Source organism: Phyllobates terribilis, unplaced genomic scaffold (assembly GCF_046119375.1).
Source record: "Phyllobates terribilis strain yellow unplaced genomic scaffold, ASM4611937v1 Scaffold_14__1_contigs__length_39327217, whole genome shotgun sequence".
In the NCBI taxonomy this organism is placed as follows: domain Eukaryota; kingdom Metazoa; phylum Chordata; class Amphibia; order Anura; family Dendrobatidae; genus Phyllobates; species Phyllobates terribilis.
Genome location: NW_027362774.1, coordinates 23543890 through 23561508, shown reverse-complemented (window position 1 = coordinate 23561508; position 17619 = coordinate 23543890). Strand labels below are relative to the sequence as shown.

General features: G+C 46.8%; 1 protein-coding gene across 1 annotated transcript in view; it reads right to left on the bottom strand.

The window, feature by feature from the left end:
• Positions 1-2955: 2955 nt before the first annotated feature.
• CHST8 (carbohydrate sulfotransferase 8) overlaps positions 2956-17619 on the bottom strand; it is a 472136-nt gene continuing 457472 nt past the window's right edge. Inside the window, exon 4 of the mRNA XM_073659772.1 lies at positions 2956-5556. Coding sequence (XP_073515873.1) covers positions 4423-5556 — 1134 coding nt within the window. The 3' untranslated portion in view covers positions 2956-4422. The remainder of the gene's footprint in view (positions 5557-17619) is intronic.

Below are 17619 nucleotides of genomic sequence, written 5' to 3'. Positions count from 1 at the left end.
CCACATAATCCTCCATACAGAATAGTGGGCCCCACATAGTCCTCCATACAGAATAGTGGGCCCAACATAGTCCTCCATACAGAATAATGGGCCCACATAGTCCTCCATACAGTATAATGGGCCCCACATAGTCCTCCATACAGAATAATGGGCCCACATAGTCCTCCATACAGAATAATGGGCCCACATAGTCCTCCATACAGAATAATGGGCCCACATAGTCCTCCATACAGAATAATGGCCCCACATAGTCCTCCATACAGAATAATGGGCCCCACATAGTGCTACATACAGTATAATGGCCCCACATAGTCCTCCATACAGAATAGTGGGTCCCACATAGTCCTCCATACAGAATAATTGGCCCCACATAGTGCTACATACAGTATAATGGCCCCACATAGTCCTCCATAGAGAATAGTGGGTTCCACATAGTCCTCCATACAGAATAATGGGACCCACATAGTCCTACATACAGAATAGTGGGTCCCACATAGTCCTCCATACAGAATAATGGGCCCCACATAGTTCTCCATACAGAATAATGGGCCCCACATAGTTCTCCATACAGAATAATGGGCCCCACAAAGTCCGCCATACAGAATAGTGGGTCCCACATAGTCCTCCATACAGAATAATGGGCCCCACAAAGTCCGCCATACAGAATAGTGGGTCCCACATAGTCCTCCATACAGAATAATGGGCCCCACATAGTGTTACATACAGTATAATGGCTCCACATAGTCCTCCATACAGAATAATGGCCCCACATAGTCCTCCATACAGAATAGTGGGTCCCACATAGTCCTCCATACAGAATAATGGGCCCCACATAGTCCGCCATACAGAATAATGGGCCCCACATAGTCCGCCATACAGAATAGTGGGTCCCACATAGTCCTCCATACAGAATAATGGGCCCCACATAGTGTTACATACAGTATAATGGCTCCACATAGTCCTCCATACAGGATAATTGCCCCACATAGTCCTCCATACAGAATAATGGGCCCACATAGTCCTCTATACAGAATAATGGGCCCCACATAGTGTTACATACAGTATAATGGCTCCACATAGTCCTCCATACAGGATAATTGCCCCACATAGTCCTCCATACAGTATAATGGCTCCACATAGTCCTCCATACAGAATAATGGGCCCACATAGAGCTCCATACAGAATAATGGGCCCACATAGTCCTCCATACAGAATAATGGGCCCACATAGTCCTCCATACAGAATAATGGCCCCACATAGTCCTCCATCTAATATATATAATCGTCTTATCCCGTCTGTCTGTCTGTCTGTTCAGGAAATCCCGCGTCGCTGATTGGTCCGGCCGCGGCCAATCAGCGACGCGGTATTTCAGAAAAATATGGCGGCCGTTAGCGGCTCATCTCCCGGACGGAGGTCAGTGGCGATGCAGCCGGGAGATGAGCGGCGCTAGCTTGCAACACAAGTACCCCGACAGGCGGCGCCGCTGACCTCCATGCGGCTACCGTCGGGAGTTCAGCGGCTTGGCCCGCTGATCTCCAGACGGCAAGTGTGAAGGGAGGACCGGTGAGCGGCGCCGCCGGTCGGGATACTTCAGCTGCGAGCAGCCGACCATCTCCCGACTCTTCGCAGCATAAGTACCCGCACAGGCAGCTGCCCAGTCCTCAGAAATACGATTCGCTGATTGGTCGCGGCCGGCGGCCGCGACCAATCAGCGAGTTTGGCGCCAAATTTAAACACCGCTCTGCTGATTGCGCCTGGTCGGCCGCATACATGTTCTAGAATACCCGATGCGTTAGAATCGGGCCACCATCTAGTACAGAATAATGGCCCCACAGTTAAAAAAAAAAAAAATGACCACTTCTCGTTTCCCCGCTGCTTTGGTCTCTGGAGCGCTTCACTGCTCGGCACAGCAGGCTCGTTGAAGTGATGTAATCACGCCCGCTGCGCTGAGACTTCAGATGCAGAGGAAGAATGATGGAGGAAGGAGCAGACGGCTTCCCTCTTCCCTCATTGCTTTCAATGGTATCGGTATCCAGGATGGCTATTCAGTGGAAAGTGTGATGCCTGGCTGGGGCTGTTCCATTGTTGTGTGCCAAGTAAAATTACCCTGCGGGCCACAGTTTGCCATGTATGCCTTAGGGTCAGCAGCAGTTAAAGTGTCTCCCCCCCCCCCCTGCATAGCACATAAAAGCTTTTATTATACCCACATACAGCGTGATCTGGTGCAATAGGCGTCTCTGGTCTTGATCCGGCGCCTCCTCTTCTTACGATCGCCGTCCTCCTTCTTTGCTTCATGTGGATGATGTGTCCTACAGTGTTCCCTGTCGCTCTTGCTCAGGTGCATTTCTCTCTGCCCTTTCGAGGGCTGAGCAAAGCACTGTAGTGCGCATGCGCCAGCTTCATTTCCAGGTCATCGGCACCCTTTGGCTTTTCCCGGTGCATGCGCACTACAGTGCTTTGCTCAGCCCTCGAAAGGGCAGAGAGAAATGCACCTGCGCAGGTGCGAGATTGGGGAATTTGTTGTAGTCTGCAACCAGGGAAACATGTAAGATTATTGATCTTTAGTATTTTTGCTTTTTCTCACCATGTTTTTAAGCGCACAGTATAAGTTATGTTTAATCATTTCCTCATTGGTGCTGGAGTCTATTCCTCATGGACCCTTCTTCCATTTCTGACCTGGATACCAGCCTTGTCTCTTTGGATCCCACCCTGACCAAACAAGGTCTACCAGGGTTCCTCTGTGAATTCAAGTGGGGTTTTTTTTGTCCTCCGTGGAAGGTGAGCAGATTAACATCTTTGCTCCTTCTCTACACTGGATCAATATTTATAAATGTTGCAAATATGGACATATCCTTTACGAAATTAACGAAACCTATTCCTGTAAATGGGATATAAACCAGAATAAAATGTCATCTTAAAAAAAATTGTCACACCACTCCAGAGAAAAATCTAGCCCTTTTTATTGTATTTTTAGAAACACTTTTTTATTTTATTTTTTTTAACCAGCAAAAATAAGATCTATACAATAGAGAATATCATATATTCTTTCAACCTCAGAATAGAAAGAACGGGGTTGAGGGCATTCGCAAAATGTGAATATCACTTTTAAGTCATTTATCTGATGGGTTTCACCCCCATGATTAACTTGGTTTAGTGCAATCTGATTGAAGATTGAGGGAATGTTTCAGGTTCAGGGTTTTGAAGCTGTCAGGTGTACGCCTTTTTGGCTGGGGTCGCTTACTTTTGCATTGGAGCTGAGCGGTGCTGATGATGTTATAGGGGTCAGCAGTCTCGGCAGGTGTGTGGGGTCATAATGCCATCGCAGTAGTGAGCGGCTCGGGGCAACCACATTGTGGCTACCAACAGACTTCTGCTTCAAGACTGGAGAGAAATTCTAGGCTTGATCAATTCCTCTTCAGTCTTTTCTTTACAAATGTTTTCCGTCTATGATCCTTTTGGCTTCAAAAACCTGACTACGAAAACCCATATATAAAAAAAAATATCTGTAAGGGTCTTTATAGGACTTGATTATGACTTGTTTCAAGTTCAGAAGTTATGAAAATAAATAAATAAATAAATAAATAAAAAAATGGGTCATCTCTGAACTCCAAGACACTTAAGGTGGTTTCAATTTTTGTGGAGGTATTTTCAAGCTATTTTTTAAGCCAAAGCCGGACAAAAAGGAATAAAAACCTCTTCACCCTTTCCGCTGGATTTATTTCTGGTTTTGGCTCAATAATAATGCATCAACATTTTCCCAAAAACTAAGGTCGCAGTCAGACGGTGAGATCGGAACACAGTGGACAGACTGTCCGGCGTCTCTCCCGACCCGGGGGTGACAGTTCATGTATTCCTATGCAGCTGTCACGTTCGGGTTGGGAGAGCTGCCGGCCAGTCCATGCACGGTGTTATGGTTTATATGGCCGTCGGACTGTGCCGTTAAAGGGAGTCGGTCACCAGGTTTTCGCTCCCCCATCTGAAAACAGAATAATGTAGGGTTAGAGAACTGGATTTCAGCGATGTGTCACTTACTGCGCTGCTTACTTAATTTTTGGCTAAAAATCCTGTTTTATCTGCTGCAGATCTACCAGTTCGCTGCATAACCCCAACCACATCACTGATTGGCAGCTTTATGTCTATGCACAGTGTACACCGTATGATGCCAATCAGTGATGGGGGGAACTACATTGCAGCAGGTTTACTAGTCCTGCTGATAAAACATTGATTTTGCAAAACTACAGCAAGCAGCCCAATAAGTGACACATTGCTGGAATCAGGGTCTCTGTCTCTACACATCATGCTGAGGCAAAAACCTGGCGATAGGTTCCCTTTAAACCACCCTTAATCAGCTCACATATTGTACCACAATACTGCTCCCAGTGGACGTTTTCTAGAAAACACATTCCCTCCTTTTACACGTGATCAATACAAATCTTCAAACGGTTTGGAGTAATTGAACATTTGATAATCCATGTAATAGAAATCATAGGTACGTTGTCTTTCCAGAGGGGACAATTGTGCAAAATATTGCTGAGTGATTTTACTAGTGGTCCTTTCCTCATTGGAATGTCTGTCTTTAAATCTGGGAAATGTCAAGTTTTTGGGAGCCCCTATGAGGTGGAGAAGAAAATTAGCATCCTCTTCCATGCTCTCAAATTTGCCGATGAAATCGTAGTCTATCAAGCAGGGACTGCAGAGTTTGGTAACGTGGTCCCAATGGATGTCCATCCCCACCGGCCTGTGGACATCCAGCAGGTATTGGATAAACTCTTTGAACTGCACGCCGGAGCCGGTCCTCAATGCTTCCCTGGTGGCGTTTCGCCTGTATTTAGAAATGATTGCTTTTCCAAACACCGGATGGTAATAATTATTGGCGTGCTCAAACTTGTCTCGGTAGGCGGAGACCAACCTCTCGAAAGGTTCCCGGACAAAGATCATCTTCTTGTACGTGTTAAGTCGGTTGAAGATTCCTTTGCGGTCAAAACTGTCCAACCTTTTCAAGTAGTTCCCGTAGTGAACGGTATTATGCGGGATATCCTTAGTGGAGTTAGCCAAGCCATCAAGGACCATTAATACCCGTTTCCAGTTGGAGCAACCGGCCTTTGGAACCTCGCAGTAAAGTATCTTGTGCTTGTCTTCTACGAAGATTCGGGAGACGTGATAAGGGGTGATAATCCGCCGGCTGCCGCTCTTGTACTTCAAGCAGATATCGTGCATAAGCTTCTTCCGCTGCCTTTGAACCTCATACAGCTTTTTCCATTTGCCGTTGAGGTCCTCGTAATCCGGGGGCATGAGGTCTACAGCAGAACCGTTCAAGGGCATCAAGATGGGAGTCTCTTTCAATAGGAAATGCTTCCTCTTCTTCAAAAGCTTTTTCTCGGTATATATCGTATTGTCTCGCCGTAGAAAGATGGTCTTTTTCTGCCTGCGACTTGTACTGTGTAAACTAGCCGGGTACTGATAAGGAGGATAGAGCGGCACGTCTTGGTTTATGTTCAGGAGCTGTTTGGCAGCGGCTTCTATTGAAGTCCCATATTGATTGTTGGATGTACAGTCCTGTGAACAGAATAGAGAATTATTCAGGATTCGGCAGCACAAAAAGCTTACAAGACACACAGAAGAGAACATTGCTCATCTTGTCTGACAAATCTAAACACCGCTCCGGCAAGCGGAGTGTCAGGGCGCACCGTGTTGTTATTTGTGTATTCATGATACCGGGCAAACAAATAGATTTTTTTTCTTTTTCATATAGAACTAAGAAGCTGCTGCCGATGACAAGATCGGGAAAGACGGCAAAAATAGACCAGAAGCAAACACCCGCTGCAACAAAGGCTGCCAAAGCAGATTATGATGTGGAGGTGTCTGCGCTACTCCAACATTTATTAAATGGGTTTTCTGGAGAAAAAAAACATCTTTGTCAACTGAGGAGGATGGGGGGGGGGGATCTGAACCTCAGGACCCTCACAAATCAGCAGAATAGAGGGGCCATAGTACAGTGAAAGTTACACTATAGAGCCACATGTACAGATGAGCTGCTGTGCATTAATTGTCATGGAAAGTCCTTGTCCTGCTGATTGCTGGGGGATTAGACACCCACCGGTACCCCACTGATTTGCTATCCTTAACAGCAGCCATCTTTTTTTTATAAGGGCTCATCCACATGTCAGGTTTTCACGGATAGCACTTGTATCTATGACACTCTATGAGGCTGTCCAGATGTCAGATTTTTTCCTTGGACCGAGCTGTCCGTACAAAATCGTGGAGACACGTCCGAGTGTCGGATCAAAATTGGTAATGCAAATCTATGGGACTGTGAAAAAAATCAGTCAGCACTCGGATGCCATCCATGCGTTGTCCATTTTTTCATTGACTCAGGGGAGAAAGTGGACAAACATTTTTTTTTCGGCATCAGTGACAAAAAAAACTGAGGCAACACTGGAGGCAAAACTGGAGGCAAAACTGGGGGAAACACTGGAGGCAACACTGGAGGCAACACTGGAGGCAACACTGGAGGCAACACTGGAGGCAACACTGGGGGAAACACTGGGGGAAACACTGGGGGAAACACTGGAGGCAACACTGGAGGCAACACTGGAGGCAACACTGGAGGCAACACTGGAGGCAACACTGGAGGAAACACTGGGGGAAACACTGGGGGAAACACTGGGGGAAACACTGGAGGCAACACTGGAGGCAACACTGGAGGCAACACTGGAGGCAACACTGGGGGAAACACTGGGGGAAACACTGGGGGAAACACTGGAGGCAACACTGGAGGCAACACTGGAGGCAACACTGGAGGCAACACTGGAGGCAACACTGGAGGCAACACTGGAGGCAACACTGGAGGCAACACTGGAGGAAACACTGGGGGAAACACTGGGGGAAACACTGGGGGAAACACTGGAGGCAACACTGGGGGAAACACTGGGGGAAACACTGGAGGCAACACTGGAGGCAACACTGGAGGCAACACTGGAGGCAACACTGGGGGAAACACTGGGGGAAACACTGGAGGCAACACTGGAGGCAACACTGGAGGAAACACTGGAGGCAACACTGGAGGCAACACTGGAGGCAACACTGGGGGAAACACTGGGGGAAACACTGGGGGAAACACTGGGGGAAACACTGGAGGCAACACTGGAGGCAACACTGGAGGCAACACTGGAGGCAACACTGGAGGCAAAACTGGGGGAAACACTGGAGGCAACACTGGAGGCAACACTGGGGGAAACACTGGGGGAAACACTGGGGGAAACACTGGGGGAAACACTGGAGGCAACACTGGAGGCAACACTGGAGGCAACACTGGAGGCAACACTGGAGGCAACACTGGAGGCAAAACTGGGGGAAACACTGGAGGCAACACTGGAGGCAACACTGGAGGCAACACTGGGGGAAACACTGGGGGAAACACTGGGGGAAACACTGGGGGAAACACTGGGGGCAACACTGGAGGCAACACTGGAGGCAACACTGGAGGCAACACTGGAGGCAAAACTGGGGGAAACACTGGAGGCAACACTGGAGGCAACACTGGAGGCAACACTGGAGGCAACACTGGAGGCAACACTGGAGGCAACACTGGGGGAAACACTGGAGGCAACACTGGAGGCAACACTGGAGGAAACACTGGAGGCAACACTGGAGGCAACACTGGAGGCAACACTGGGGGAAACACTGGGGGAAACACTGGGGGAAACACTGGGGGAAACACTGGAGGCAACACTGGAGGCAACACTGGAGGCAACACTGGAGGCAAAACTGGGGGAAACACTGGAGGCAACACTGGAGGCAACACTGGGGGAAACACTGGGGGAAACACTGGGGGAAACACTGGGGGAAACACTGGAGGCAACACTGGAGGCAACACTGGAGGCAACACTGGAGGCAACACTGGAGGCAAAACTGGGGGAAACACTGGAGGCAACACTGGAGGCAACACTGGAGGCAACACTGGGGGAAACACTGGGGGAAACACTGGGGGAAACACTGGGGGAAACACTGGGGGCAACACTGGAGGCAACACTGGAGGCAACACTGGAGGCAACACTGGAGGCAAAACTGGGGGAAACACTGGAGGCAACACTGGAGGCAACACTGGAGGCAACACTGGAGGCAACACTGGAGGCAACACTGGAGGCAACACTGGGGGAAACACTGGAGGCAACACTGGAGGCAACACTGGAGGCAACACTGGAGGCAACACTGGAGGCAACACTGGAGGCAACACTGGAGGCAACACTGGGGGAAACACTGGAGGCAACACTGGGGGAAACACTGGGGGCAACACTGGGGGCAACACTGGGGGAAACACTGGGGGAAACACTGGGGGAAACACTGGGGGAAACACTGGGGGAAACACTGGAGGCAACACTGGAGGCAAAACACTGGAGGCAAAACACTGGAGGCAAAACTGGGGGCAACACTGGAGGCAACACTGGGGGAAACACTGGGGGCAACACTGGGGGCAACACTGGGGGCAACACTGGGGGCAACACTGGAGGCAACACTGGAGGCAACACTGGAGGCAAAACTGGGGGAAACACTGGAGGCAAAACTGGAGGCAACACTGGAGGCAAAACTGGAGGCAACACTGGGGGAAACACTGGAGGCAAAACTGGGGGAAACACTGGAGGCAAAACTGGGGGAAACACTGGAGGCAACACTGGAGGCAACACTGGGGGAAACACTGGAGGCAACACTGGGGGAAACACTGGGGGAAACACTGGAGGCAACACGGGAGGCAACACGGGAGGCAACACTGGAGGCAACACTGGAGGCAACACGGGAGGCAACACGGGAGGCAACACGGGAGGCAACACTGGAGGCAACACGGGAGGCAACACGGGAGGCAACTGTCCGTTTTCTCATATGGAAACAAAAACCTGACTCCTGAATGAAGCCTAATTCAGATTATACTAAAGATCCAACCATGCAACCACAGATTGAATGAAACTCTTTGTTCACATTTGCTTTGGAGGCTTCATATTTTTTACTGGAAGAAATTGTGCAGCTTGATGAAAATTAAAGACCCCGTGATGGTCTGTCAGGGGGCTGTTTTTTTTTTTCTTCTGCGTGAGGATTCAGCACAGGTTTCACCTTTTACAATAGAGGGGGTAAATGTTAGAACCCTCCTGTTTGTTTTTGTTTCTTTCTTGTGTTTTGCGGTCACGTGACCAGCTGCCTATATATTCCAGCTCCGCCCTTTTGGCTTTGCTGGACTTCAGTGTTGTTTAGACTGTTTCTCTAGCCTGGTGCTTCGGTGCCTTTCTCTGTCAGTTTGCTTGGTCCTCTGGGACCTCTAGTACTTTTTGTCAGTTTGTCCTTTTAGCTCTGCAACAATTTCTGTTTAGGAGGTGTCCCTTTTTTGTCCCAGTCCTTAGTTCTTTTAGGGACCCCTCCCTTAATTCTATAGGTCTTCGTTCAGACAAGCCGAGGACGAAGGCGGGTCTGTTCATAAGGAACAGGCAAGCCCGCTACATCGTAGGGATTCAGCTTAGTCTTACTGTAGGGACAGCTCTCCCCTATCTTTCCTTAGTTCTTGTTGCAGATCATAACACTAAGTCCAGCCCTAAAAAAAAAACTAAAAGGAAAGAAATTCTGGGATCAGTATGGTTTCCGTCCAGGATTTGGCTCAACGCCTGCAGGGATTGTCTCTGGAGGTGGCCGAGCTCCAGCAACACGTGAGTAGTTGTTCTGGAGCGCATTTTGTCGAACCCAAGGTAGGACTGCCGAATGTTTTTTATGGTAAACAGCAAGATTTTTTTTCCTTTAAAAATGCTTGTTTGTTATATTTTCGTTTGAGACCAAGATCCTCTGGGAATGAATCACAGCGCATTGGGTTTATCATGTCACTTTTGCGCAATGAACCACAGGGGTGGGCCTTTTCTCTCCAGCCTAATGATCCGTGTTTAAGTTCTGTTGAGGAATTTTTTTATGCTATGGGGCTATTATATGACGATCCTGATCGAATCTCATCTGCTGAATCAGAACTTAGACGTTTGAATCAGGGGTCAGATGATGTTGAAAATTATTGCACACACTTCAGGAGATGGGCTTCAGAAGTTAAGTGGAATGATTCTGCGCTGAGATGTTTATTTCTTGCTGGTCTGAGTGAAAGGGTTAAGGATTTGCTAATTGCATTCCCTGCACCTGAGACTCTGCAGGAAGCTATGCAGTTAGCTGTTTGTGTGGACATGAGACTGAGGTCCAGGGTTAATGATGTAAAGACTCCTGTAACTTCAGGTCCTAGTTCCCAGAAAATCTGCTCTGACAGCGGAGAACCAATGGAGGTTGGGGCGATGTCACTCCGCTCTCAGGAGAGAGATCGGAGATTCGCCAAGGGTTTGTGTCTTTATTGTGGTAAAGCTGACCATTTGATTAAGTATTGTGAGCGTCGTTTAAGTAAAGAAAAAAAAAAGTCAGTTACGCCCATATAGCTTGTTTACGCTCTGCAGGAGTGTTTCTTTCTGGGAGTACTACTCTGCAGGGAGATTTGATTGAATTTCAGGTATTTGTGGATTGTGGTTCAACACTTAATGTGATTGATAAAGGGTTTTTGGAAAACCTTAAATTGAAATCCAAACCTTTGTCATCACCTATTTCTGTGGTTGCAATTGATAACACTCCTTTGAAATGTATTACTCACAAGGTTGCTGCATTTCCCCTCACTATCAATGGAGGTCACCAAGAAATTTTGGACTTGGTTGTTTTAGATAATTTGCCCTCTCCAGTTGTTCTAGGATTGCCTTGGTTAAAACTGCACAATCCTTTATTGGACTGGTCTACTAATGAGATTAAGTCTTGGAGTCCGAAGTGCTATGATAAGTGTTGTAATGGTCGCATTGCGGCTGTGGTAAAAGGGGAATTACCTGTACCTATTCAGGATTTTTGGAGGGTTTTTTCGGAGGAGGAGTCGCAAGTTTTACCTCCTCATAGAGATTATGATTGTGCCATTGAGTTTGTTCCGGGTGCTACTCTTCCCAAAAGTCGCTTGTTTAATCTGACTATCCCTGAAAGAAAGGCCTTGGAGGAATACATACAGACAAGCCTGGCTGCTGGTCACATTAGACCTTCTAAGTCGCCTGTGGCAGTCGGATTCTTCTTTGTTAAATAAAAGGACGGGGGTTTACGTCCATGTCTGGATTTTCGTGAAATTAATAAGATTACCGTACGCAATTCCTACCCATTACCGTTAATTCCTGACTTGTTTAACTAGTTAGTGGGGGCCAAGTGGTTCTCTAAAATTGATCTCCGGGGGGCATACAATTTGTTACGAATGAAGGAGGGTGATGAATGGAAAACTGCTTTTAACACTCCGGTGGGTCATTTTGAGAATCTGGTGATGCCTTTTGGTCTTACCAATGCACCTGCATTTTTTCAGAACCTTATTAATGACATCCTGAGACCTTTGATTGGTAAGAATGTGGTTGTGTATTTGGATGACATTTTGATTTATTCACCAGATCTAGAGACCCATTGGCAGAGTGTACGTGAAGTTTTGCAGTTATTGAGTGATAATTCACTCTTTGCTAAGCTGGAGAAATGTGAGTTCGCTGTGCAGAAAATTAGTTTTTTGGGCTACATTGTCTCCAGCGAGGGCTTTGAGATGGACCCTGTGAAGGTTCAGGCTGTGCAGGAATGGCCTAGGCCTATTGGTTTGAAATCTATACAGAGATTTTTGGGTTTTGCCAATTACTACAGGAAATTCATTAAGAATTTTTCTGTAATTGTTAAACCTCTAACCGATCTCACCAGGAAAGGTGCGAATACCACCCAGTGGACTACTGAGGCCATTGAAGCGTTTGAGTATCTCAAAGAGAGGTTCAGTTCTGCTCCCATCCTTATGCAGCCTGATGAGACCAAACCTTTTTTGGTCGAGGTCGATGCTTCCTCTGTGGGGGTCGGAGCAGTTTTATCTCAGGAGAACAGGGATGGAGTACATCCCTGTGCCTTCTTTTCGAAAAAATTTTCGGAAACCGAACTGAATTATGATGTTGGAAATCGGGAATTGCTGGCTATTAAACTCGCGTTTGAACATTGGAGTCATTTTTGTGGAAGGCGCTAGATTTCCTATTCAGGTTTTCACAGATCATAAGAATTTGATCTATCGGGATGCTGCCAAGCGCTTGAATGCCCGTCAAGCTAGGTGGGCACTTTTTTTTCTCAGTTTCATTTTTCTGTTACCTATATCCCTGGTACTAAGAATGTTAAAACCGATGCTTTATCTCGCAGCTTCTCTCCTACGGTCGGTGCCGAGGAGGAGGAGAGCATTTTACAGAAAGGAGTTGTGGTGGCGGCATTGGACTCCGTTTTGGAGAATGGGATTCTGAATGCTCAAGATGATGCTCCATCTAACACTCCTCATGGGAGGTAGTTTGTGCCTAGATCCTTTAGGAGAGATTTGTTTGTGGAGTATCATGAGGAGTTTCGGAGACTAAGAGACTGATCAGTCGCAGTTTTTGGTGGCCTGGATGGCAGAAGGAAGTCATCAAGTGGGTGCGTCAGTGTACGGTGTGTGCTAGGTCAAAGGCTTCACATACCCCTGCTGCGGGGTTGCTTTGCCCTCTGGAGGTTCCTAGTGCGCCTTGGACGCATCTCACTATGGATTTTATTACTGATCTTCCTGTGTCTGAGGGTTTTACTGTCATCTGGGTGGTCGTGGACCATTTTAGTAAGATGTGTCATTTGGTTCCATTCATTAAGTTGCCCTGCTCCAAGACACTCGCTAAGGCATTTGTTAAGGAAATTGTCAAGCTCCATGGCGTTCCCACCGACATTGTTTCTGATAGGGGACCTCAGTTTGTGGCTCACTTTTGGCGTGATTTTTGTGACAGGTTGGGAGTCCATTTGTCATTTTCGTCTGGATATCATCCTGAGTCTAATGGACAGACTGAAAGAAAGAACCAGGATGTTGAACAGTTTTTGCGTTACTTTGTGGCGGACAATCAAGAGGGGTGGTCTGAGTTTCTGCCTCTTGCAGAATTTGATCTTAACAACCATACATCTTCTTCTGCTGGGTGTTCTCCTTTTTTTTGTTGTACTGGGAGACATCCGTCTTTTGGCTCGTTCTCCAAATTGGGGTCGGTGGTGCGGGAGGAGGAGAATTTTTCCGGTGATTTGGAAAGAGTTTGGACTAATGTACGTTGTAACCTGCAAGAGGTTAACAAGAAGTCCAAGAAGTATTTTGACAGGAAACTTAAAGAGGTTTTGTTTACTGTGGGTGACATGGTTTGGTTGTCCTTGAAGAAACTGCGGTTGAGGATTCCCTCTAAAAAATTGGGTCCTAAGTTTGTGGGTTCATTTAAGGTGCTTCAGGTGGTTAACCCGTCTGCTGTTAGGTTGGAGGTTCCCTCCTCCTGGAAGATTAATCCTGTGTTTCATGTTTCCTTGTTGAAAAAAGCTGATGTTTCTAATAGGGACGCCACTGTCACAGTTCCTCCTGTGGTGGAAGACGGCGAATATGAAATTTCTCGTATCTTGAATTCTAGATGGCATAGAGGGAGATTACAGTATCTTGTCTCATGGAAGGGTTTCGGTCCCGAAGACAACTCCTGGGTAAGGACGGATGATGTCTCTGCTCCTAGACTTGTCGGAGCGTTTCACAGGAGGTTTCCTGATAGGCCTGGGCCTGGAGGATCCTCATAGAAGCGGGGGTACTGTTAGAACCCTCCTGTTAGTTTTTGCTATCTTGTGTTTTGCGGTCATGTGACCATCTGCCTATATATTCCAGCTCCGCCCTTCTGGCTTTGCTGGACTTCAGTGTTGTTTTGCCTGTCTCTCTAGCCAGGTGCTTCGGTGAATATCGCTGTCAGTTCTTGGTCCTCTTGGACCTCTAGTACTTTTTGTCAGTTTGTCCTTTTTGCTCTGCAACAACTTCTGTTTAGGAGGTGTCCCATTTTTGTCCCAGTCCTTAGTTCTTTTAGGGACCCCTCCCTTAATTCTATAGGTCTCCGTTCAGACTAGCCGAGGACAAAGGCGGGTCTGTTCACAAGGAACAGGCAGCCCGCTACATCGTAGGGATTCAGCTTAGTCTTACTGTAGGGACAGCTTTCCCCTATCTTTCCTTAGTTTATGTTGCAGATCATAACAGTAAAATCTGCACTAAATGTGCAGAAAAATCAACACGTAACTTGTGTAGATTTTGCTACAGAAAAATGCAATCAGTCCAATGCAGCAGTCACTCCTTACATTATCAAGTGAGGCCACAGATGCACCTTGAGAGCCGTGGACCATCTTATGAGTATTTACCGGGGATCGTATGTACCCAAGTCTCTCTTCACAAAGCTTCAATTTATGGCAGAAAGGAAACCCTGATGATTTTTAGCTTTTTACAGCCTTATCATTAGGAAAGAGTCCAACCCTGAGACCCCACTGATGAGCAAAAGATGCTTCCCGGAGCATCATGGCAGCATCCCTGCTTTTCTCGGCATAGTGACCCATCTGCACCTTGGAAATACTGGCAAATCTTTGTCTGTTTCCTTTCGTATAGACTTTGTATTTGCTGCTCCAGCGATTAAAGTGCGCTGATCATGTAATGTAACGATTGTGCGCCCCCTCCATAGTGTCTGCCGGCAGATGCTCTTTATATGATTTATTCTATCATGTATCCGATGTCTTCATCGGGTGAATTGTGAACGTGGAGGTCACTAAAATTACATTACTAAAGATATTAAATAAAAAAAGAGCAGGATCGAGAAATTGTCCAACACGATAGCTCGGCATAACCACATTTTTCTCTGCAGGTCTGTAAAATGAAGACAGATCTTGTGTGTGTGACCCCCGTGTCACCCTAACAAGAGTGGGCTTTTAACTTGCTATATTCGCTGGATACGTGCTGCGCTCTGCAGCCGCTCACTAAGTGATAAAGCGGAGGAGGATTCGTGCTCTGCATAGCCATGCGCAGGTTCCTTCACCATTTCTTTTCCAAGGTTTAAGTATCTGTTCTGGCAATCCAGTTATCTCCCCAGCTACTTCTCTATATGTCCGGACAAGAAGGTGGCTTGAGAGTCTGGGTCACCTTTGTGGTCCATACGTGTGCCAACCTTTATTCTAGACACTATTTGGGTAGGGGGTCACACGACCATTTTCTCCACATTCATGCTGATTATTTTGATCAGTTTTTCTCGGACGTGGAGAGAAATAACAAAAAAATACAAAACTTTCTCCATCTTCTCCATTCTGTCAGTCCGTGAAAATCGTTTCGCACTCAGATGTCATTTGAGTGTGGTCCAATTTTTTCACGGACCGATTGACGATTAGATTCGACACTTATGTCTCCAATTTTTTCCGTGGACCACTTGCAAAGCCCCGTAGAATATCATAGGTGCAAGTGTTATTCGCGAAAATCAGGGATAACACTTGACGATAAAATTGGTCGTGCACACGAGCTTTTATAGAGGTGAGGATAGCTCAGATCAGACAAAAGGGGCGAACTTTGCAAAACCACACCCAAAAGTAAGAGTATTGGGGTGTTCCTAAAGTTTACTGATGGGACCTATTTGCAGATGAACAAGCCCTTAAAGGAGTTCGCATATTACGATCCCTGATCATGACTTTCCAGAGCAAAAAAAAAAAAAAGTTTCCAATCTGGAGGGCTGTGGGCATCCAGGTATTACACGGGCGTCAGATAATACGTTACTTTTTGCTCCATTGTCCCAGATAGCGAGACATAAGTCTAATAGAAAGAGGTTGACATTGTCATGATATTAAGCCATTGGTCTGTACAGGGTGTGACTAGCTGGAGAGAAAATTGGGATTCCTGGAATTCATATAGCAATTTTTAGGAAGAAGCAGAGGTAAGTGATCTGTCAAAGTCAAGTGAGGATTTGGGGCTATGCACAACAGTAAAATGTAGGGTGGCCATTGGCTATACAACCATATAATGGCATTCATGCAGATTCTTTTGATAGCAAGTGAGGAGACATAGGGGGATCTAGACCCCTGATCTCATGACCCCTGAGTGCCCTAGTGGTGCAGTCTGCACCCTCCAGACAATCTTCACTTGTCCTATGGATGAATCTTTCATGGAAAAAACTCTTTGACTCCTCATGAAAGACAGAGTCCTGACATTAAGCAGATTGGCATTAATGGCTGCTGTCCTATTCTCCATTACCTGCAGCTCTCACGTTGCAAATTGCAGGATTTTAATGCTATTTTATGCTTTTGATATCTTCTAAAAAGGGCAAATCACGTCTGACGCCAGCGAGAGAAGAGGGGGTTAATGGCGTCCCAGTGTCTTCTTCTAGCGGCTCCAGACGTGTCTGTCCACACTCGCAGCATCTGGTGTACAGTTCAGCACGGAGGAAAGTCTTGGAAATGACATTTGCTGTGATAAGAGATGGCTGTGCGCCAGCTGGGCCGGGGCTCAGCTGATGTCTACAAAATCTGTTATCATGCAAAATAAGCCGTTGTGTTCAGATCTGCACTGGTGCAGCCTGACAATGGAGCGCGGACAAACCTCAGACCGACGCTCCAAGAACAACAACAAGGGAGAAGCAGAAACAGGCAGGATCCGCCAAAGGATGGAGCTGGGAAAAACAGAATGGCCGACATGCAAAATATGCACCAAGGAAATTCCCTCACTTACTGTCATCTTACGTCATAGTAAGGCGTGGTTCACATGTGCAGTAGTCACCTGTGTGACATGGATCCAGTTTTCCATAGACTTCAATGTAAAAAAACAAAACTGATCTAGTTGCAATACCTGCAAATCCAAAAACAGATTGCTCCTGAATCTTATTCAGAGGATGATTACTGGACATGTGAACTCGGCATAAGGCTGCGTGCCCACTATGCGTTTTTCAAGCGTTTTTCCCACGGAATTTCCACAGCAAAAACGCTTAAACGCTTGGTAATACGTGCCCCATGGTCCCCAATGATAATCCGCATGTGCTGCGCACATGCTGCAGAAATTTCCGCTGCGGATTATCATTGCGGAAAAAAACGCAGCATGTCCATTAATTTTGCAGACATGCGGCGTAATTGCCGCCATTGACTTGCATTGAATCGCATAATATCTGCATCACTACATCTGCACATGAGGATATTAAACGATTCAATGTGCTGATGGTACCCGGGTCTGGAGAAGAGGAGACTCTCACCCAGACCCGGGTACCATAGCACCTGTAAAAAAAACAATTTAAAATAAAAAATAAACATTATACTCACCTTCTGATGGCCCGCAGTCTTCTCTTCGGTGCGTCCTGGTTCCCAGATGGTCGCCATGGTGTAAAAGGACCTTCCATGACATCATTTAGTCATGTGACAGGTCACGCGACCGCTGACGTTGGCGGTCACGTGACCTGTCACATGACTAAATTACATCATGGAAGGTCCTTTCACACCACCGCGAGCCGCCCAACACACCGGACGCATCGGAGAGAAGACTGGGGGCCATCAGATGAGAAGTATAATGTGTTTTTTTTTTACCTTTTATTCTTTTTTTTAACTATTACTTGGTCACACTATATAAATCCATGCCGGTTGCATGGATTTATATAGTGTGACCAAAATGTCAAGCACTTTCCAAGTGATGCTAAAATCGCTTGTCAACCCGCATGCGGAAATACATGCAAAAACGCTTCTACCTGGCAGGAAAAACGCATGTAAAAT